The sequence below is a fragment of the Quercus suber genome, unplaced genomic scaffold (assembly GCF_002906115.3).
Source record: "Quercus suber isolate HL8 unplaced genomic scaffold, Cork oak 2.0 scaffold_467, whole genome shotgun sequence".
In the NCBI taxonomy this organism is placed as follows: Eukaryota; Viridiplantae; Streptophyta; class Magnoliopsida; order Fagales; family Fagaceae; genus Quercus; species Quercus suber.
In genome coordinates this window covers 101624-124677 of record NW_027069918.1, presented here as the reverse complement: position 1 = coordinate 124677, position 23054 = coordinate 101624, and the positions used below count along the sequence as shown (strand labels likewise).

The 23054-nt window shown below is 35.6% G+C and overlaps 1 protein-coding gene across 1 annotated transcript; it reads left to right on the top strand.

Moving 5' to 3' along the window:
• Positions 1 to 7614: 7614 nt before the first annotated feature.
• Positions 7615 to 8589, top strand: LOC136062914 (uncharacterized). Its single transcript, XM_065762631.1, has one exon. It carries the CDS (start codon positions 7615 to 7617, stop codon positions 8587 to 8589), a length of 975 nt encoding a protein of 324 aa, XP_065618703.1.
• The last annotated feature ends 14465 nt before the right edge of the window (positions 8590 to 23054 follow it).

The following is a 23054-nucleotide window of genomic DNA, read 5'->3' as shown; positions in this document are numbered from 1 at the left end:
AGCTTTTTGACGAGCTTGAAATCTATTTATAGGCTTGATTTAAGTTCGAGCTGAACTTCAACATTTTATTTTTGTTGTCAAGTCGAAGTTAAACATTCACTATTTGACAAAACTCAACCTGTTTACAACCCTACCAGCCTCTTTCTTTATTTATTTGTTTTATATAAATATTAAATATTCGCATTACATGTAAAAATTCATATCTATTTTAACATAAGAACTTATTTTTTCTATTTATATACTCACTACACTCCACATCAAATTATATAGTTTACGCTATATTTAATTAAAATATCTTTTTTTCTTAATGATTTTTTTTCTTTTCTTTACACGCAATAATTATCATTTATTTTTTTCTTTCATTCTTAGTATACGTAAATAAAACGTAAATAATAAAATACAAAATAAACAATATTAGTATAAATTTACTATAATAATAATATATTTTTACACCACTTTATATAACTTTTTTTTTTTTGGAGGTAAAAGGTAAAACAACTTTACATAACTTAATATTGGTGAATTTTGAATTTAATTGAGTAGAACTTATATAGTCATTTTTCCATTATAAATCTTTTAGTTATACATTGGAGTACTAAATCTTAAAGGATACACAAAATCAAAGCAATGAGTGCACAGAATTTAGTTCCACTCAGCTATCATGAACTGGTGCACATGCATTGCTGCTAGTCTGCTACTACTGATAGCCTACTACTACTACTAGTAGTTTATTTTAATGGACATAACCATATTTACCCAAACAACGTCATTGTCATCATTCACCAGTTTTGCCCTAACAACAAAACGCTCCCAGAATCCCAATCCCAATCACAATCCCATTAGCCCAACAAACAAACAAAAATCAATCAAAATTAAACAACAGTAATGAGAAAACATCTAACAGAAATGGAAAAAGAACAGATACCTCAGCATTCACAACTAAAAATGCAGCAATTCCATCCACCAATGCATTTCACTTTTGCATAGACAGGATTAAAGAACCAAACCAAAAACATAAACATCCCACAATAACATTTATGGAGGAAAAACTAAAGAATTAATCATTAATTAATGTAAAAATCTGAGGAAAACTAGGAATTTCATTTCCCTAACAACACTACACTACTAGTACTATACACATTACCAAATGTGAAATACCCCTCTCTACTCTCTACTCCCTAAAACCCCCTAATCTAAAATATTCATAGAAACAACACAGCTAGCTAGCCCTAGCCGGCGTTAAGTTAAGCCCAGGCTTCTCTTCTAGGAGGCATAGTAAAAATAGCATCAAGATCAGGCGGCTGGAAATACCCATTCTTAGGTGGATCTCGCTTCATTCCACTCGCCGATTTTTTCTTCGGCGGCGGTGGGCACACTAACACCACCGGAATCTGGCATTCTCGGCGCTTCGGCGTCGTACACCTGTCCTCAGAGCTCTCCTCAAACCCCATTCTCAGCCGTCTGATCACTGCCACAACTATTCCCAAGAATACACTAATTACAATGTAGAACAACACCTGTGACTCTCTCAGCTCTGAGCTGTGAACTCCATCCTTTACTCCAAACTTTGAAGCACTGAAAAATATATGGAAATAGTAGCAAAACAAAACAAGAGCGGTACCTATATATATATATATATAATGAAAATAAAGAGGTTTTGAAAATATTTGAATTTTCGAAATTGTGGATTCATAGGCGGTGGGAGTGAAAAAAAAAAAAACTCAAAAAAAACTTCAAAAAACAAAAGGCTTCGTAAATTCGGGTAATGTTCTGTCGGGTGGGACCCAAAGTTGCTGAGTGGGAGCTGATCGTGCGGTGGAGATAGATGACAGCTAAGCATGAATTTTATTGATTGACGTGTCGGTTCATTACTGGGTCTAATAATCTACGTGTTTGTCACAAGTTGGAACGCGTTTCTGTCGTGTGTTCTTATTTTTATTTTTTCAAATGGGGCGGCGCCAATTTGAGTCGGTTTTTGCGCGGGAAAATGTTGGTTTTTTTTTTTTTTGAATCTGTAATGTATTATTCTTTCTGTACTCGGTCCTGTAACGCATTTATCTCTTTCTTGCCAATTTCGTCACAGCAGTATTAAGATTTTAAGACTTCAGGGTTTTTATTTTTTTAGTCTTTTTAGTAATGCGACTTTTTCTACAATTTTTGATGCAATTTGTTCATGTGACTAGTTCAGTAGTGGAGTTGTGGACCCATTATTTTTACTCTACAACTCACAATTTGACACGTGTACAAGTTGTAATGAAAGTGGTGAAAAATATTATGGTTATTGGTTGTAGTTTTTTTTTTTTTTTTTGGGTTTATGAGTTATGATGATTTGGTGCAGGTGGGTTTTTCATCATGTAGGACCAATGTTTTTCAATGTGATTACATGATCTACGGTAGGGATTCGATCTGTGACTTTAGATAGATTATACTCCTGTCAAATGGACCCACTTTCCCTCTTTGGGAAAAGAATGCATTTGAATGTCCTTGGAGTTGGAGTTGGTTCCATTGGAATGTTGTTGATATACAAATGGCTTCTGCAAATTACAAATACAAGGGTCTGTTTACTCCAAGAAAAAAAAGTACAAAGTAGCCATGTGTTGATGCTCATTTTGGGAAGCCCAGCAGAAAGAAGAAGCCCAGCATTATGGGCAAAAAAGAGTTAGTAAGGGGATAGAAAAACCATTAAACCCAAGCGACAGGAATAATGGATCATAGACTCATGAAATAAACAAATAGGTCTTGAGAAAGCAAATGGGCCTAAAGGAGCCGAAAGAGAAAAGTAGCAAACTTATGGACAGTATGTGATGTAGAAAAGTGAGAATGTGCTACAACAAGCCCGAAATAATGTAAGCAAAGAAAGTAAGGGGTTGATGGCAAGCCCATGAGCCCCAAGGATGAGGGATAAGGAAATTGGGCTGGGGAAGTCTAAAGAAGTTAGTAAAAACCTGTGAGAATGCAAAGTTGGAAAAAGGGTCAAGGAAGTACAAGGAAAGTAAATGGGCCAAGGATGTCAAAGAGGAAACAAATGAGACACAAGAGCCCGCAAATAATGTAATAGAAGGACAAATAACCATACTGAGTCATTAGGAGAAGAATAAACGACAGACCCAAAAAGGCCTAACATGATTGGGTTAAATAACATCACAGTAAGAATGACAACGTGGTATGGTAGGAAATGATAGCAAGGCTACGGAAGGAGTAAAAGAGTAGGTTAAAGGAAGGAAAGCCCATAATCCGCCAAAGCCTAGCCCCCTAAGGAAGCAAGGCATAGAGAATGGGAGATCAGAAAACAGCCCACGCCATAAGAAGCCAAAATTACCGGCAGAATATGCAGACAAGCGTCCAGATCACAACAAACGTATGAGCGGTAGGCAAGCTTTGAACATACATAAAAGAAAAGCACACGCAAGGCCCAAACATCACCAGCCTATACCCAGCCAATACAAGACGTGGTGAGGTCACGGGTCAGAAGTAAGAGGGTATGGTATGGCAGTGAGGAGAGGGGAAAACCTATTCTAGGGCTCCTGTTCAGGCTCTTTTGGGATAAATATCCTATTGGGATAATATGCCGCCTAAAAGAAATAAGGATGAGTTGGAGCCACTAGGTGCATGCCATGAGGGATAGAGAGAGAGAGAGCACCCACATTGTAACAGGTAGGAGGGCCATGGTAGACAAACAAACAAAATAGCCTTCTTTGTCTAATAATGGGAAGTGGTACAACTAGCACAGGTAAGCAGTGATGGTTGAACAACTAACTAGTAGTGGTCGGCAAGGACACCTATATTAGACAAAGGTAGTTAAAGGCTAAAATAATAAAAATCAATCATGGCAGGCACTATAAAAGGGGCTCTTACCATGCACAAAAGGGGATCACAATCAAGGTAATAGGAATCTTTAGGAGAAATTCATAACATAGGAGTGCACTGAGAAAGGAAGAGGGAAAAACAAAGGAAAAACAGAGAACTTAGAATGGTAGGCATGTACCAATAGGTTGGTCTCCTCTTTCCCTCTAAAGTCCTACTCTCTATCAAAGAAAAAGGATCTTTATTGAACATAAATTATGTTGGCCCATTCCCTCAAAACAATTAATCTCTTTTCCTGGAGAGATTATTTGCATTGAGGAAGTGGTTTCCCTTCCTAGTTTCAACTCCGTAGCATTACTTAGCATGGCAGACTGATTTTCCCCCTTGATCCAAGAAGCTCATTATTATTATTTTCCCATTTATTTATGTTACCTTTTGTGTGCGGGGGTACTTATTGTCGCTCCCTTTTATCCATTCTGTCTAGTATTTCTTGTGTTACCTTTATTATATCTGTCTGCCATAACTTCCCTGTAGTGGCTCTGCTTGCCATGGGTATGTAATCAAAGTCTGGTAAAGAGGGCCATAGTTTATGCACAAGCCGGACTAAAGTGAGTTACAGTTAGACCGGTTTCAACTCCCTTACTCATAACACTTGGGTCCAATACTGCAGGAGGCAACCCAACCTAACATTGTAAAAAAGGCCTACTACACCATGTTATTTTTTTCTAAAAGAGAAATGAATTCAAAATAATTTTGTATTTAGATTTAATCAGAAAATCTAATATCCTATACCTAAGTATTATCGTAAAGGATTTTGTTAATTAAAAACATAAGTCATGAAGTATATTTTCAAAGGAAAAAAAAAAATCATTAATAATTTATTTGTTTTTTTATTAAAATGATAAATTTGAACCTATTTCGTTTGGTTCATGATGATAAAAATAATTTTATCTTTGCATAAACAAAATTCAAACCTAGATTTATTATTTAATGATAAGAGATTTTATCAGTTAATTTAAATAAAACCTATAATAATTCAGTTGTTTGTACTTATAAATTTATTGTAATTGTGTCTTTTTCTAAAAGTTTATTTTTTAAGCAAAATAAGTAAATATTATCTTAAAATTGTATAGTTATTTTTTATTTCACAGGTATAAGAAAATCAATATTCACCTTGTTCCTAATTTGTTCTTAAATTTGTACATAAAGAATTTATAAGTAGCAATAAACATCTTGGAATTTAAGATTCTTATTATTAAGTGAATCAGTTATGACAATTGGGCCATTGGCCACTATCGTAAGAATTGTCAGCAATTCTCAATTTATTGAGATATCATAGCATTATAAATACAACCATCAATGCACATGTACCCTAAAACAAATGTACATCATACGAGAACACAATAAAATATGGCTACAGCCTAGAAGCTTACAAGCCTACACGCTACAACTAACGAAAGTAGTCTTGAACTCTCGATTCTTGAATAGTAAGACCTCACAGCTAGTAGTGCCACACAAGTGGCCCAATACATACCATTCTAAATGTTAATCTGGGCCAAGGCCCAAGCCTTAGCATCCCTTAGTTATGTACAGATCCTTTTTAGTTTATATATAAACTAGTCATTAACCGTACCATACACCATGAAACTATTGAAACGAGACCCAAAAAAATCTTGATTTATTTTTCTTATTCTATTGAATATATATTTTTCACTTTTTCTTTTTTATAGTTTGAAATGATGGGATAAGTTGGAGAATGATCCAATCAATATATGAGTTAAAAAAAATTTTTGAGAAGAATATATGAGTTAAGTTTTTTTTTTAAGAGATAGTTTCAACTATAGCGTCTATTTCTGATGATTACTCTTTATTATTAAAGCAAAACACTAAGAAATTTTACCAATTGAACTAACTAGAACTGGAAGCCATTACAGTATATGATCGAGTTAGGTTTAGTGGGAAAGTATTGTATAATAAATATATAATATACTTAGAAATAGAAGATCACGCAAATAAAAACTAATTATAGGCTTATAGCTATTTTGCTAGATAGAATTTTATTTATTTATTTATTTTAAAGTAAATAGTTATAATAAATTTAAACATAAAAATGAAATATTGTTCAAAAAATATTGTCATTATGCACAAAACCTAGAGTGGATTGAATTTGAACCAATGCATTTCAAATTGTAAAGAAATCAAGTTTTTTCCTGTCATAACTAAATTCCATGAATTGTATAAGTTCTGTGTAATTGCTCAAATAAATATGCATAATTTCATGTATATATAACCAAACATAAATATTAATTACTATTTTGTTTAATTTTTTGGTTGGCTGTATTCTAAGAAAAAATAGCTTGGAGAGAATAAAAAGTAGAGAAATTCATATGGAATGTAATACTAGAGTATCTAAATTTGCTTACTTAAAAATTTATATGTTTTACAAGTTTTAAGATTTATCAGTGTTTTTCTCTCCTATTTTTTAGGAGCTTCTTTCTCTCATTTTCCACGAGATTTCTCTCCTTAGGGTTTCCTACGGGGCTGCTTTTTGCTTCTTCTTTTTTTTCCTATCGTGGAGTCCACAAACATAGCAGATGATGTCTCACAAATCTTAGAGAAGATGAAGTTAACCTTGGAAGAAGAAGAGACGATTAACATATCTGATGAAGGTGAGCAAGAAGAATTGGAAAGCTGTGCTTTGAGTCTTATTGGGAAGTTTTTAACTTGCAAACCTTTTAATTAAAGAGTAGCTTTGGCAACACTCAAAAAAGCTTGAGGATTGGAGGACAGTGCGCAAGTTGTGGAAGTCGGCTCTAACTTGTTTCAGTTTAAGTTTAGATCTTAAATTGAGTTGAATAGAGTCTATACCGGAGGTCTATGGAGTTTTGATAATCAAGCCCTACTCTTAACAAGAGGGAAGTCGGGGATGGCGACGACGAATGTTAAGTTTGATTCAATAGCTCTATGTATACAAATATGGGGGCATCTTTTGAGATGAGATATGCCCGGGTAGCGGAGGAGGTGGGGAACCGTTTAGGGAGGGTTCTGGAGATCGAGAGGCGGCGTAACAATAACAAGCAGAATTTTTTTATGCAGGTTAAGGTGGCTCTTCCACTAGAAAAAGAGATACAACGTGGGGCATTCTTGGCAGGTTCAGATGGGAAGAAATATTGGGTGAATCTCAAGTACGAGCGGTTGCCTATATTCTGTCATTACTGTGGAATGCTTGGGTATGAACTACGGTTTTGTGCTCAGTATTTTAGCAAAACAAAATTTGGGACTGAGATTGAATGTGGTTTTGGAGATTGGTTGAAGGCATCGAGGGGTAGAACGAGACCACCACAGTGGAGGGAAGTCACAAAGGATGATAAGCATAAGGGGAAGAAGGGTGGCAGCAAACTCCAGTCAGCTTCACAAAATATGGTAGAGGTAGGAGTCAGCAGTGGTGGTGAAGAAAGTAAACATATAAAACCGGTAATGGAGGGAGAGGGGGGTGCTATTGGAAGTGTGGAAGAAGATTGGGCTGACAGCGAAAATATTGCCAAGAATCAAGAGAGTGGAGGGGTGGAGAAGGGAGGTGGAGATTCTGGTTCCTTAATTTCGGGAGGGCAGAAACCATGCCTACATGAAAGGTCTGAGGTGGCACCAAAAATTCATGCAGAGCACGTGCAACTCAGTAATGTTGGGGTTGGGCTAAATAACACTAGAAAGCCCTCTACATGGACCAGATTAGTCCGGATGGAGGTTGGGCCTGTGGGAGTATTAAAAGAGGGAGCTAAATCCATTTTGGCAAAATGAAATAATCTGACTATGGGAGTTGATGGGAAGGTACAGGCAGACAAGAATCTTGGGAAAAAATGGAAGGTTTGTGAGGGCTTGACCATGACTAAAGCACCGAGAACAATAAGACTTTTAAGTTGGAACTGCCAAGGGTTTGGGAACCTTTGGACAGTTCAAAGCCTTCACAAATTAATGAGGGAACAAGCTCCCGATCTATGCTTCTTAATGGAAACAAGGTTGGATCGAAGTGGTTTTGAGAAGCATTGTGGTGACGTACCTTTTAAAAATAAATTAATAGTGAAAAAACCTAATTCGGGTGAAGGGTTGGCTTTGCTTTGGAAGGAGGAGATGACTTTAGATGTTATTAATTTTACTGATGACCATATTTTGACTAAGGTTGTGGAGATGGAGATGGATGGTTTTGTGTGGTATCTCATAGGGTTTTATGGATGGCTGGAGGCAAATGAAAAGCGAAAGTCGTGGGCACTTTTAGCTCATTTAAAGTCTTTTATTAAGGGTCCATGGTGTTGTATCAGGGATTTCAATGCCATATTTCACGCATCGAAAAAACAAAATGTCCATGCACCTTATCATAATCGAATGAAGGATTTTTGGGTTGCTTTAAAGAATTGTGAATTGACAGATTTGGATTTTACTGGATATAAATTTACTTGGACAAACCGACGGCTAGGATCAGCCCACATAAAACAACGATTAGATAGAGCTGTTGCTAACAAAGATTGGATTGGAAAGTTCCCTGCCAGTTTAGTTTCTCACTTGTTCAGCCATGCTTTTGATCATATTCCTATTTTGTTGAGAACTAGGAATGATAAGAGGCTTAGGGGAAGGGGGGCTAGTGCTTTTCGGTTTAAGGAAAGTTGGTTGTTGTGGGATGATTGTGAGGAAGTTGTGCATGAGGCGTGGACAAAAGGTGGGCAAGGCAGTCCGGGTTTAAGGAGTGTTATGGACCGAATCCAAGGCTATGGGGCTGATTTAAATGCATGAGGTTCATTAAAGACTAAACCTGAAACAGAGGAAATTAAAAGATTACAAAAGAAACTGGAAGTGCTGAATGCAGAGGAGATGACCGAAGATAGCAGAAGGGAATTTCTTGATGCGAGTAAACAGTTGGATGATTTATTGCTTAAGCAAGAGATTTTTTGGCGTTAGAGGTCCCGAGTGTCATGGTTAAAATATGGAGATAAAAACACTAAATTTTTTCATTCCAAGGTGTCCCAACGGACACGTAGGAATTTTATTGAGGGAATGAAGAATGCAAATGGGGTGTGGGTGGAGGAAGTGGATGAAGTGGCGGAGGTGGCATCAGAGTATATCATGAATATTTTTAAAGGAAGTACTTATGGCAGAATGGAGGAATGCCTTAATACAATTAACAGAAAAATAATTGATGATATGTTGGAGGTGCTTTCTAGGCCGTATAGTAGTGAAGAAGTGAAAGCAGCATTGTTCCAAATGGGACCAACAAAGGCTCTTGGACCCAATGGTATGAATGCACTTTTTTATCAAAATTTTTGGCAATGAGGTGACTGATGCTGTGTTAGATTTTCTCCATACTGGTCATATGGTGCTTGACATTAATTATACTTATATTGTGTTGATTCCTAAACTAAAGAAACAGGAAAAAATGGTAGATTTTAGACTTATTAGTTTATGTAATGTGATATATAAAATTATTTCAAAAGTCTTGGCAAATAGGCTAAAGTTGATATTGCCACAGATAATTTCTCCTACTCAAAGTGCTTTTGTACCTAGACGCCTTATTACAGATAACGTGTTAGTAGCCTATGAGACTTTGCATGCCATGCATATTAGGAAAAAAGGGAAGAAGGGGGCTTTAGCTCTTAAATTGGATGTCAGTAAAGCCTATGATAGGGTGGAATGGGGCTTTCTTAAAGGTATGATGATTAAATTGGGGTTTCCGGAGGTTTGGGTGGATAGGGTTATGAGTTGTGTCTCTACACCCTCTTTTTCAATTTAAATTAATGGAAAGGCATATGGGAATATTGTGCCTACTAGGGGTATATGATAAGGTGATCCTTTGTCTCCTTACTTATTTTTGCTATGTGCTGAAGAATTTACATCACTCCTTGCTAATGCCAAATCTGAAGGGAGGTTGCATGAAGTGGCAGTATGTAGAAGTGCCCCATTTGTAACTAATCTGCTTTTTGCTAATAATTTTTTGATTTTTTGTCAGGCTAATAAAAATGAAGTGCAGGTTGTTTCTGATATTTTACAGCTATATGTCAAAGCTTCAAGCCAATGCATAAATCTGGAGAAGTCTTTTGCCTATTTCAATAGTAATGTGTCTGTGGAGCAGAAAGCATGGATTATAGATAAATTAAAGGTAAAGGAAGTGGAGAAGTTTGATGCTTACCTGGGGCTACCTACTTTGATAGGAAGAAGGAAATATGACACTTTTGCTTTCATTAAGGAATAGGTGTGGAAAAAAATGCAAGGTTGGAAGGGGAAGTTACTTTCACGGGCTGGCAAGGAGGTTCTCATCAAAGCTGTGGCTCAATCCATTCCCACGCATTCAATGGGGGGATTTTTAGCTACCTGGGAAATTATGTGATGAGTTGGACGCTATGTGTGCTAGATTTTGGTGGGGACAAATTGGGGAGGAGAGGAAAATACACTGGAAAAATTGGAGTTTTTTAACACTGTCAAAGAAAGATGGTGGAATGGATTTTAGAGATTTACGATCATTCAATTTAGCCATGCTAGCTAAATAGGGTTGGTGGTTATTGCAGGATAAAAATTCTCTTTTGTATAGTTGTTTCAAAGCAAAATATTTTTCGAGGTGTGATTTCCTTGAGGCGAAGGATTGTCAAAATAGTTCCTATGTATGGAAGAGTTTGATAGTGGCTCAACCAATTTTGAAGTAAGGATGCTATTGGAGAGTGGGTAATGGAGCTTCTATCTAGGTTTTAAAGGATTGTTGGCTGCCTAATCAACCAACAAAAAAAAAAAATTCTTTTTGAATCGAAGGAGGAGATTTGGGAGTGGAGGGTCTCGAATTTAATTGCTTGGTCAAATCATCAGTGGGACAAAGAACGTATCACTACCATGTTCCATCCATCCTTTGAGCAGGCATGTGGTGCATGATGTGATGGTGTGGTCTGGTTCAAAAAAGGGAAATTATACAATGAAGTCCAGATATTATGTGGTAAAGCAGCTACAGATGGAAAAGAGCAACTTTGGGGAGTCAGCGAGGCAAAGAACGAAAGGGGCACTCTAGTCACGTATCTAGCAGGCCAATGTTCCTAACAAGATAAAATTTTGTCATGGCATGCATGTCTGAACATTCTGCCTACATAAGTAAATCTGGCACGCAAAAGGGTAGTGGAGGAGGCACGGTGTTGTTCCTGTCAACATGAGGATGAATCGGTTTTGCATATGTTGTGGGGCTGTGGGGCTGTGGGGCAGTGGAGGATGTTTGGGCTGGGAGTTTAACTCGACTTCAAAAGCAGGGGCGACGCTACGTTATTCTCAGAGGGTTCATTTGAACCCCCTGACTTCAAAATATATACATATACATATATAATATATATTTTTTTGTTAGTTTAATACTATAATTTTTTCTTAAAAATATTTTTGCACACCTTGACTTAAATTTTGCACACTTTTATTATAAGTATTTCCAACTCTAAGTATAAAGAGTAAGTGTTTGTGAATTGTAAGTGTCTTTATTTTTTATAAATTTATATTATGTGTGTGAGTGTGTCTAATATTGATTGTATACATTACTTTTTGTTATAATGTTATTTCTGTGAATTATGATATGTGTGGATGTTTGTGTGGACAATATATAATTATAATATAAATTTATATAATTTAATAATTAGGAAATAGAGATGGTTTGTTACATGTGTGTATATTGTTATCATGTTATAATAACTTTTTGTTATAAAGTTAGTAAAATTTAAGAAAAAAATTTATGAAGTTAGTGATTGTCCAAGTATTTGATTGGTTAAGTAGAAACTAGTGTATAATTTTATAAATGAATGAGTCTGGTTGTGTGTGTTAATAATTAATACAAAACCAATGTGTTTAGTTTAGTCATTTAGTTTAATATATTTTTATAAAAACAATAACAAATAGATAATAAAAACTGCATAAAAATAAAAATATTAGATAAGCTTAACAAAATAAAATGATTGTAGGCTCATACCTACCTACATTTGCAATAGATACTCATTATTAAAAATTTGAATACTTGTAGAAGGAAATTGTAAAACTTCATGTACTATTTTTTTTTTTTTTTTTGGTCGGCAACTTGATATATTCAAGTCTTTTTTTAATTAAAATTTTTAATGAACCCCTTAAACAAAATTCCTGGAGCCGCCACTGATTATTTTTTATAAATTTATATTATGTGTGTGAGTGTGTCTAATATTGATTGTATACATTACTTTTTGTTATAATGTTATTTCTGTGAATTATGATATGTGTGGATGTTTGTGTGGACAATATATAATTATAATATAAATTTATATAATTTAATAATTAGGAAATAGAGATGGTTTGTTACATGTGTGTATATTGTTATCATGTTATAATAACTTTTTGTTATAAAGTTAGTAAAATTTAAGAAAAAAATTTATGAAGTTAGTGATTGTCCAAGTATTTGATTGGTTAAGTAGACACTAGTGTATAATTTTATAAATGAATGAGTCTGGTTGTGTGTGTTAATAATTAATACAAAACCAATGTGTTTAGTTTAGTCATTTAGTTTAATATATTTTTATAAAAACAATAACAAATAGATAATAAAAACTGCATAAAAATAAAAATATTAGATAAGCTTAACAAAATAAAATGATTGTAGGCTCATACCTACCTACATTTGCAATAGATACTCATTATTAAAAATTTGAATACTTGTAGAAGGAAATTGTAAAACTTCATGTACTATTTTTTTTTTTTTTTTTGGTCGGCAACTTGATATATTCAAGTCTTTTTTTAATTAAAATTTTTAATGAACCCCTTAAACAAAATTCCTGGAGCCGCCACTGTTCAAAAGTCAGGTACTGAGCAAGCTGATTTTTTGCAGTTGGTTACAAGTTTAATGCCGAGACTTTTAGGGGAGGAATGAGATCTATTTTGGGTCACTTGTTGGCAGATTTGGAATCAGCACAATACAACCATGCACAGGGGTGTATTCCAGCATCCTTCAAGGTCATCTCAGCGAGCATTGGAGTACTTGAGAGAGTATACAGAGGCCCAAGACTAGCTGTGTGTCTTTGCTCCAATTGTGTTTGCATCGCAATAGGTATGGCAGCCTTCGCCAGGTAATTGCTTCAAACTGAATTTTGATGGTGCTTGCTTTGATGAGGGAGTTGCTTCGGGCTATGAGGCTTTAATTAGAAATGAAAAGGGTGAAGTAATGGCGGCTTTGGCTACGAAGGGCAGTGCTGTACGAGATAGTGAAGAGGTGGAAGTGCTTCATGGATATTATTTTGGAAGGTGATAGTGCGTTGGTGATGCAGACAATTTCCCAAGCTCAATTGAATCCTTCACGGCTTGGATTAATTTATGAGGATATTTGGTGCTTGGCTGCAAGCTTTAGATCCATTTCGATTAATTATGTTAGGCGCACTGCTAATTGTGTTGCTCATACTTTGGCTAGATTTGCTAGATTCATTGATGATGATATTGTTTGGTTGAAGAAGGATCTCCCGCCTGTGGTGGATGCTTTGTATTTGGATGCTAATGCTTTAAATTATTGAAAATTGGTTGGTTCCGACTTCAAAAAGATTTATCAATGATTGCTTAAGAAAAGGATAATCTACATTCTACCATTCTTTCTAACAAAAAAAGTTTTATTTCTTATCAAAAAAAAAAAAACTTTTATTCAATGGGCTCAAACTTCCTTTTTTAGACTGTGTATAAAAAAATTTAGATTAAATTACAAAGTTAATCTCTATCGTTTACAGCATATCTCAATTTGGTTCCTAACTTTTCAATTGTGTCAATTTAGAGCCTAACTTTTTCAATGTCATCTCAATTTGGTCTCTATTGTTATCTCTTGGATAGAATTTGCTAACGTAGCAAACGGCTCAAACAAAGAAATATTTTTTTACACATTAACGAACATCTATACAGCTACACCATATTTTTAATTAAAAAACATTTCAACTCACATTAAGTTGGGAAAAAAACTAAAATCCTTAACTCCCTCACTTTTCAGTACCTCACCCTTACCCTCACCATGATGTACGGCCTCACTGTCACTCTCATGGCATTAACCCCTAATCCCTAACTCTCTCTTTCGGTGGCAGAAGGTGTCCATAGGTAAATTGTGGGTATTAGAGATGAATTGCAGAGCATCAAGACCGCCATCACATCTACAGTAACTCTCAAATACTTCTCTCTCTATCTCTCACCCTTTCTCCTTTGGTCTTTAAGCTCAAACTACTAAAACGCATAGCCTTCAACTCTCACTCTTTGATCTAAGGCCTATGGAGGCTCTATATGGCGCGTGGAAAGTGGATTTATAAGGGTGGATGTCTAACAATCAAAGTTGGAGGTGCATGAATTTGACACTTTGAATTCATATTTGGACCTGCATTGGTTGTGTGGAGGTAGGCCTATGTATATGGGTTTATGGTATGTGTAGGTGTGTATTTTTTTGTGTATACATGGATGGGTCAATATCTCTCTCTGTTTTTGGTTGGTTCTGTTTATCTATTATTTGTTATGGTGTTCTTGTGGAATAGAAATTTTGGGTATTATAGAACTGGAGAGGCAAACTATCAAATTGAAGATGTTATAGACCAATACATTCATGTTGTAGAACAAAAAGTAAAACCACATCATGAAATAGCCACCAAGATTCAAGATATTAAATATTAGTCCGAAGAGAAAGATATGGTTTTAATTCCCCAGAGCAAGGATCATGAAGTGGAGAAGATGGTGAGAACTAAGGAGAGAGAGAACTGAAATTTACTCTTTTTTTTTTTAATTTTAATTTTAATTTTAAATATGACGTGGCTGTACAATTGGCGGTTGACGTGGCAAGTAAATAAATTTTATATTATTCCATTAAACATGTCAGTCTTTTCTATCTAAGGGATAACGGCATAGACCAAATTGAAACGACATTAAAAAGTTAGAGACCAAATTGATATAATTGAAAGGTTAGAGATCAAATTGAGATATGATGTAAAGGATAAAGACCAACTTTGTAATTTACCCAAAAAGTTAATTCATATGATTGGATCGGATATTGTTAGAAGTTAGAAACATCAAGGAGTTGGGGTTTTGGAAGTAATGGAGATGTCTCTGACAGCTTAAACCCAAATTAAAGATTGGGGGAAAGATTCTTTAAAAGAATGGAATGAATAATGGAGATGATAAGAGATTTCAAATTGAAACAATTTCATATATTTGGGTATGGTAGTTTATGATTTTTTATTTTGGTTTCACAAATCACAAGGGCTAAGGTTTGTTGTTGGGTTGTCCGTGATAGGTGAGTGAAGTGGTTTTGATAGTTTTTTTTTTTTTTTAAATTAAGTTTCTATTTGTGGGATGTTTGGCAGTGATGCTTCAAATGGATTGAAATTCTCAAATACCAAATTATATGAACTGGGATAATTAAAAAGACAACCTAGTAGATTCCAGATGACTAGCTTGTTGAACTTGAATTGGATTATGGAATTTTTAAGATTAATTTTTTGCTTACTTTTATTATTCATCTTACCACCTTAAACATAATAGGAAATATGGGCTAATGACAATACCTATCACTAATCTAAAACCTAGAATATCCTTATTGAGATAACTTCTATCACGAAGCCTAATTCAAATAATTGACTTGATTCAAATAACAATTCATCCACCATGTCATCCTCGTCATAACAACATTCAAAGTGGTTTTAAAAAATTTAGCTTTTAGCAACTCAAAAATCTATTGTATCTATTTTAACACTTCACTTTACAATACACCCAACATCAAATTTTATTTTTTTACCACTTTATTTAAATATTATTTCTTTATTCTTTTTTTATTAGTCCCCTATGTCTCTTTCTCTCTCTTCCTCTCTGTCTCTCTCTTCTTCCAAGCAAAAACAATTAATAAACACACCACTCACGGCCACTGCCAACCACCACCACTACTAGCAAACTCAAAACCACCACCACTGCCACTCACAACCCCACAAATTGGAACCCTCAACCAAAACCAAATCATAAATCCACAAGCCATAACCACTTATCCAACCCAACCACAACCACCATTCAATGCACAACCCAGAAAAACCTATCAAAATGGATACCCACCACCACCACAAATTGAAACCCACCACCATAAACCAAAACTCATCACTAGTCTGATAAAATTTTTTTTTTAAAAAAAAAAAAAAAATCATCACTAGCCACCACCACCACAAACCGAAAGGGCAAGGGTGAAAAGGCAAGGGCGAGAGATCAGGCTGAGGGAAAAAGAAAATAGGAAACGTAGAAGGAGAGATTCAGTGAAGAGAGAGAGAGAGAGAGAGAGAGAGAGAACATAGTTTTTAATTAAAAAAGGAAAGAAGGAATAAAATATTAATATTTATGTCTACCTTTGAGCTACAGTGGACTGTCATAGATGATAGTTTACTGTAGCTTAATTGCTAAAACATTTAGCAATAGTACCATTATTGTAGCTCTATTTTCATTGTGTGGGTTTTCAAAAATAGTAATTTAGCAATTTGATACAATCACTGTGAATGCTCTAATAAATTCAAGCTCAAGAACTTCATCATGGCCCAAGGCAACATGAATGAGCACATGGCCGAGCTCAACGAGCTTATGACTACACGGTTACAAGCCCAATCCAACTGAAAGAAAATGTCAATGCCATATGATAGCAATTGAAAGGCAAAGGTTCATGATATCGCACCCAAGTCAAAGGCCCACAAAACCAAAAAGGTGAAGTCCGCCGAAAGCAAAGCCACCTAGTAGTGTCAGTGTCCTACTTAAATTTCTTAAAGAAGACATTCTTAGAGCATCTTTATCAGCTGTGCCATATGTGCCAAATGCTAAATATTTGGCACATTTGGCACACCAAACATCATTTAACCACATTTATCAGATGTGCCATATCCCATTTTTTTTGCAACATTCTACAGTAACATCATATATTTGCCACAGTACAGAACCGGTGTGGCAAATGAATTTATTCTTTTTTATTCTTCTTTCTCTCTCATTCTTTCATCTTCTCCTTCAGCTCTCACCGCCTCTATCTCCACTCTCTCTTCATCGATTCCCTCACCGGTTCCCTTCACCGATTTCCACCGACCCAACAAATCTCAGAAACCCAGTGACCATCGACCACAATCAAAACCCACAAATCCAGCAAAACAATAGCATCAGCAAAAACCACAAATCCAGCAAAACAATGGCGTCAACAAAACCCACAAAAACCATCAACCCACAAACCCAGAACCAACAACCACAGACCACATGCATCAAAAAATTCACAAACATTTCAAACCCACAAAATCTTCATCACATCTCCTCTGTGGCTTTCTGACAATCTGCCACCGACCACCCCACAACAGACCCAAACCAACAATCCAAACCAAAAGCTACAAAACTCCAACACACCCACAAAAAACCCATATCCTCTATCACCGATCCAAATCAAAATCAACCCACTATAAAACACACAACCATGGGGCCACCACAAAGGTGAAATCAGCGAACCTACCACCACAATGCCACCGAACAGACGAAGAGAGAATTAGAGGTTATGGACTGAAAGGTCAGAGGAAAAGAGAGAAATTATAAATCAGAGAAAGGCGAGAGGTTCAGAGAGAGAGAGAAAGAGAGAGAGAGAGAGAGAGAAGTGAAGAAAAAGAAAACATTTGATGGGTTTCTATCTTTCTAATATTTGTTGTGTCTTTTTTTTTTTTTTTTTAAAGTGAGTAATTAATATATTATTTTAATGGATAGTAAATATTATTTTAATGTATATAATTGAAGTATAGAATATCTGATAAATGGTATGTTGTAAAATAATGTGGCAAAATAATAAAGTAGGGTTTTGATGTGGCAAAATGGCATAATTTTTGCCACATCTGATACGGATGCTCTTATAAAATTGGTTTGAGTTATTTCCTAAAAAAATAAAAATACAATTGTTGCTAGGTGGCTTGATTGGGTGCTACCAAATCAGTCTCCTTAATCGTGATGTCACTCTATGTGACCTATCAATGCAAGATTCCACTGTGTCAATCAAGTGTATGTCAACGTACCAAGTCACATAGTCAATAAGAGTTATGTTAACATTGGTGTCACATCAATTGCCATATCATCATATCATGTTTTAAACATTGTGCAAACCTCCGAAGGCCCGCTTGCGTAAGCTTCTCACATCAGGTATGTCACGCAAGCACTAGAAATGCTATAGCCAATGAGCCAAACATGATGCTTCTATTGTCTGAAAATTAGTGTCAACCATGATCGTGAATTGTGGTCGTTTATTTCCTCAACATGCCTTGCGTGTTACCAAACCAGCCTCATTATACAATCAAGACCTTACAAACTCAAGATTCCATCTTAGGTTTGAGAAAGGGTGATAGAGATATCATGGTAAAAAATGTTTAAATCTATTGCAAGTCCATGTACTTGTTAAGCAAGCATACTTAACCCTAAGTCTAGGATTAGCATAATATTCTCTAGCATACTTGCTTCCGGTTTTCCTATATTATCTTTTGAATCACTATGCTCAAGGTTCAACAACACATACAAGAACAATATTTCTCCGCGTCACATGTGGCAATATGCCAATATCCTTGGATAGGAGATGGTATTGTATGTTTCGGGTGTATGTTTCTTCACCCTCACATGAGGGTGAAGAAACATACACCCGAAACATATAGAAGTTTCTCCCTAGATAGCCTGTTCTTTTTTTCTTATATTTCTTTTTTTATTTGAATAATCAGCATGGACAGATTTATTCTTGGGTTCCCCTCCCCCCACAAACCCCCCACCCTAATTTAAAAAAAAAAAAAAATACTAGTATATCTTTATGTTCTAACTTTAGCAATTTGGTTCAATAAAATTACACTTTGTCTCTCTTAACAATATTATCGATCATTTTAAAGACCACAAAAAAAATTTATAAATCTAAAATCTAGAACAAAATTAACAATTAGTAAAAAATTAGCTCAACAACAAAAATGATGAAAAGCAAAACTAAAAATAATTAAGTTTGATCAACTAATTTTACTCAAAACAAGCAATTTGACATTTTAAAAGATTTTAACAAAATAATTTTATGTTTATCTAACCGTAAGCACACACATCAAAGACACACCAAAAAAAAAAAAACCCACAACAGACATACGTCAAGTTCTATTTTCATAAATAATTGCATTACAATGTAATAAGAAACAATAATTTTATGTCTTTGTTTTCATTAATGTTTTATTAATAGAAATATATTTTTATTTAGAGTTTTATAATTATTATCATTTTTTTGTATCACAACTCGGCATGTGACGAGTTGTAATTACTAAATGTGTGATGGTGGGTCATATAAAAATATATTTTCACCACTTATAATTTGCTACAAATTATGACACAAAATTATGTATTTTTATATGTTTCTATCACTGCTAGAAAATGGTTATTACAGTCGATTTTTCCCGAAGATGCCAGAAGACCACAACCATCAGGTAGTTTCGTTGATGCCTCAAGCTCTTGGGCCTAATCTCTCTGACTCTGTCTAACCAGTATGCCAACACCCAATTTCCAAGGGACCCACTTACTTAGCCCTGCCAAGTTTTTTTTTTTTTTTTTTTTTTTTTCTTGGTTGGTATTGCCCTAAGACTGGGTCACTTCTTGGGAATAGGGCTCGGCAGTCAGCACCAGGACGTGGACAGCTCGAACCCAGCTCCATCCTGCAACACGTGAAAATCGACACGAGAGTGGGACCCTCCATTGCCAACACGTGTCTGCTAAATCACGAGCCTCTTGGGCCCCACACCTAAAATGGGCGCTGACTTTTGTGCACAAACACAGCTTCTTCGCCTAAAGATTTTGGTTCTTCAATCTTCACCGCACCACACCAGCCCCAGCTTCGCTAACCGACGCTTCAGCAGTTAACCTAAGCCCACTCTGACAGTCAACCCATAATGCTTGTCTCGCAGTGCCCCTCCTCTTAGTTTAGTAGTTTTCTCCGATTCACAAAGTCAAAGCCATATAAAACCAAAAGTTCCCTGACTTTGAAGGAAACAACACGGATCGCCTTGCCCTCTAAAGACAAAATTCCTGTGGTGGTTACATAATTTAACAGAGTGGATGCCCCCTAATTAAACTTTATATTTTTGCTTGTCCATTTCTGGGATCACGAATTCGCAACGTGTCAATGTGTTATCGACTTGTAAATTTGAGTGTTCGATGCACATATGGTGGCTTCTTTTTTTAAACTGGGTGGGTGTTTATTAGTGCAATTAATGTGTGTATATTTAGTAAAGGATATTTTGTGAATACTTACAATTCTAATGTCAAATTAAGCCGTATAGAACTCAAAAGGATATTTACTTATGTTGATGAGTCAAGCCTTCTATGGAATATCTCTATTTTATTTTTAAGAAAATGTTAACAAACACTGACCAATGCTTGTTAAGGTGCAAAAAAGACAGAAAAGTTGTCAGAAAAAGCCAAAAAAAACACTAAACAGTTCTTATAAAGTTGAAAAAATGAAATAAAATTGTAAAAAAGACAAAAAAAATTGTCAGAAAAATTTCAAAAAAGTTGTTGTTAATGAGCACCTTTTGTGGCCGTTAACACAAGTCTTATTTTTATCTATTGTCATATGTTTTTTTTGTTGGTCATGTTTATGGAGAGATCCTAGTTCACTTCAAGGTGATCTACCCTAGGATAGTCCAAACCATGGTTTGTAAACCGAGATTGGATAAAGAAACCAAAAATAGGATCTGTTTTGGTTCTCTCTCATCTAACCAAGATTGGATTCATGGTCAAATTGATAATATCATAAATAATTTATGTTCGTCATGCTCACGAAAAATTGTCTCTGCATTAATCTAGAAGATGCTTTTAAAATTGGATTGGACATAATCGAAAATAGGATCAGTTTTGATACTCTAATTAAGACCGGAAGGGTAGTATTTTATAAATAAAAAAAATAAATGTTTAGAGCATCCGAATCAGATGTGGCAAAAATTATGTCATTTTGCTACACTAAAAGTCTACTTTATTATTTTACCACATCATTTTACAACATCCAATTTATCAGATGTTCTATCATTCAATTCTATACATTAAAATACTATTTACTACACATTAAAATAATATATTATTTCCTCCCCCATTATCATCAACAACACCGACAACCACCACCAGCCATCACCCCCACAGCCCACCACCACTGCCATTGTCACCGCCCATAGCCCACAACCCACCACCAACCAGATCAACTGAACCACCACCTGCTGCCTACAATTTAAAAAACAAACACAAAACCCATACCACCCCCACAGCTCACCCATCATATTAGAACCCACCATCACCACCACTACAACCCACCTCTACTACAAACCAACCACCACAATCACTCATCAATATCAGATCAACCCAAATTGCAGCAAAAGAAAAAAAAAATCCACAACCAAAGAGAGGCAGAGTGAAAGGCGGACAGAGAGGAGAGGGAAGAGGGTAAGATCGACGATGGCCTCAGGGTGAGATAAGCGAGATTAAGCATGGCTGAGCGTGGACGAGATCGAGCGTGGAGGAGCTCGCTGTCGACGTCAGAGCTATGCCATCGTCGCTTCCGGTGAACATCCCAGATTGGTCGAAGGGAGAGGGAACTGGTACAGGGAGAAGAGAGAGGGAATCGGTGAGTGAGAGAGAAGAGAAAAGAAAAGATGAAGAGAGAGGAGAGAGAAAAGAGAATATAAAACAATAAAATTTTTTGCAACATCTGTCCGTATCGTCTCATATTTGAGATGGTACTGTAATGGTGTTGTATAATATTTGGAATTTGGAACATTTGATAAAGCTTCATTTTTGTGTTTGGTGTGACAAATGTGCCAAATATTTGACATTTGACACATTTGCTATATCTGATGCAAATGCTCTTATAACTAATATCATTTTCTAAAAAATCTAAAATTTTAATGATTTTTATTATTTTATGTGAGGTTTCACATCCCGTATTAAGAAAATAAAATTAATAAATTAACTACTACAGAGAATTTGTTGAGACGTCTCAAACCAAGAATATTCTTCTTGATATTTATGTGCTTCTAATGTTGAAGTTGTTTTGCACAGTTTTAATACATAGCCATTAAGACTTTTAACTAGGTATCAAAACATTCAATAGTTTTATAAACGTTTTCACATTTGAAATCAATCCTTCCTACAAAAATTAAATATTCTTGAGTTTGGATATTTTGGATCATACTTTGTGTTTTATACTTGTAGGGGAGAAAGGCCCAGGGGCCCACATCCACATATATATTGGGCCAAGGGCCCAACCCAAGTACGCCAAACAATCCGAGGATGGGTAAAACACTTTCGTAAGGATCTGTATTAGTAAGTGAAAAGAAAAATCCTACTAAAGCCACCCAGGAGGGGTGCCCCGAGGAAGAATCCCTCCTCAGTTGGGTAAGGCCAAGGTCAAAGGGTATGGTTTGCCATCAAGAGCAACGCTCCGAACCATTCCACTATAGAGGATAGGTATCAAGAAGGAAAAGGACAAATAGAGCTATGAAATATCTAAGGAAAAGCTGCTAATATCGCATTGAATGCTCTGCAATTGACTGAGCAATGTTTTTTAGCCCTACAGGCTACAGCTACTCCCAAAGACTTTAGGAAAGGGCTGATGGGACAAGTATTAAGACTATCAATGAAAATCTACACGTGGAAGGATGAAAAGGAGGGGGATGGGAGAATAAAGGGGGAGGGGGAAAAAAGAAAGAAAGGTGGGGATGGTAACAATAAAAATCACACTTGTAATAAGTTTCATTGATATATACAAATATTTGCTTCCTCGGCAACACATTCATCCAACCTTACGTACTTTGTTTTGGCATGGTTATCCTTCGAACCCATCCTATTCATTGTTAGATTTACTAGGACTTAATTCTTTGACACACTCTCTACAAATTTATTGTAACGGATTTATTAACCCACAATCCCATATCTTTTGGGTTTGGGTTGTAAACCGTGTCCCTACAATACTAATAAAAATACTTCACACACTAAATTTATCATAATTTATCCAGCTTTCCATTATTATCTATCAAAGAATCTGATACATTGAAAAACACTTCAAAAAAATAATCTGAAGGATTTTTTTAATAATTCTTTAGTGGTTGACCTTTGCTTTGGTTGAACCTTAGTCATGGGTCAGGTAGCTTTGGTCCACCTTAATGCATCTATCCCATCAGAAAATATAAGAAGACAAAGATACAATTTGAAAATACAAAAGCATG

Bases quoted from the DNA above. Each gene is read 5' to 3' on its own strand.
- LOC136062914 (XM_065762631.1), top strand. From the start codon at position 7,615: ATGGGAGTTGATGGGAAGGTACAGGCAGACAAGAATCTTGGGAAAAAA.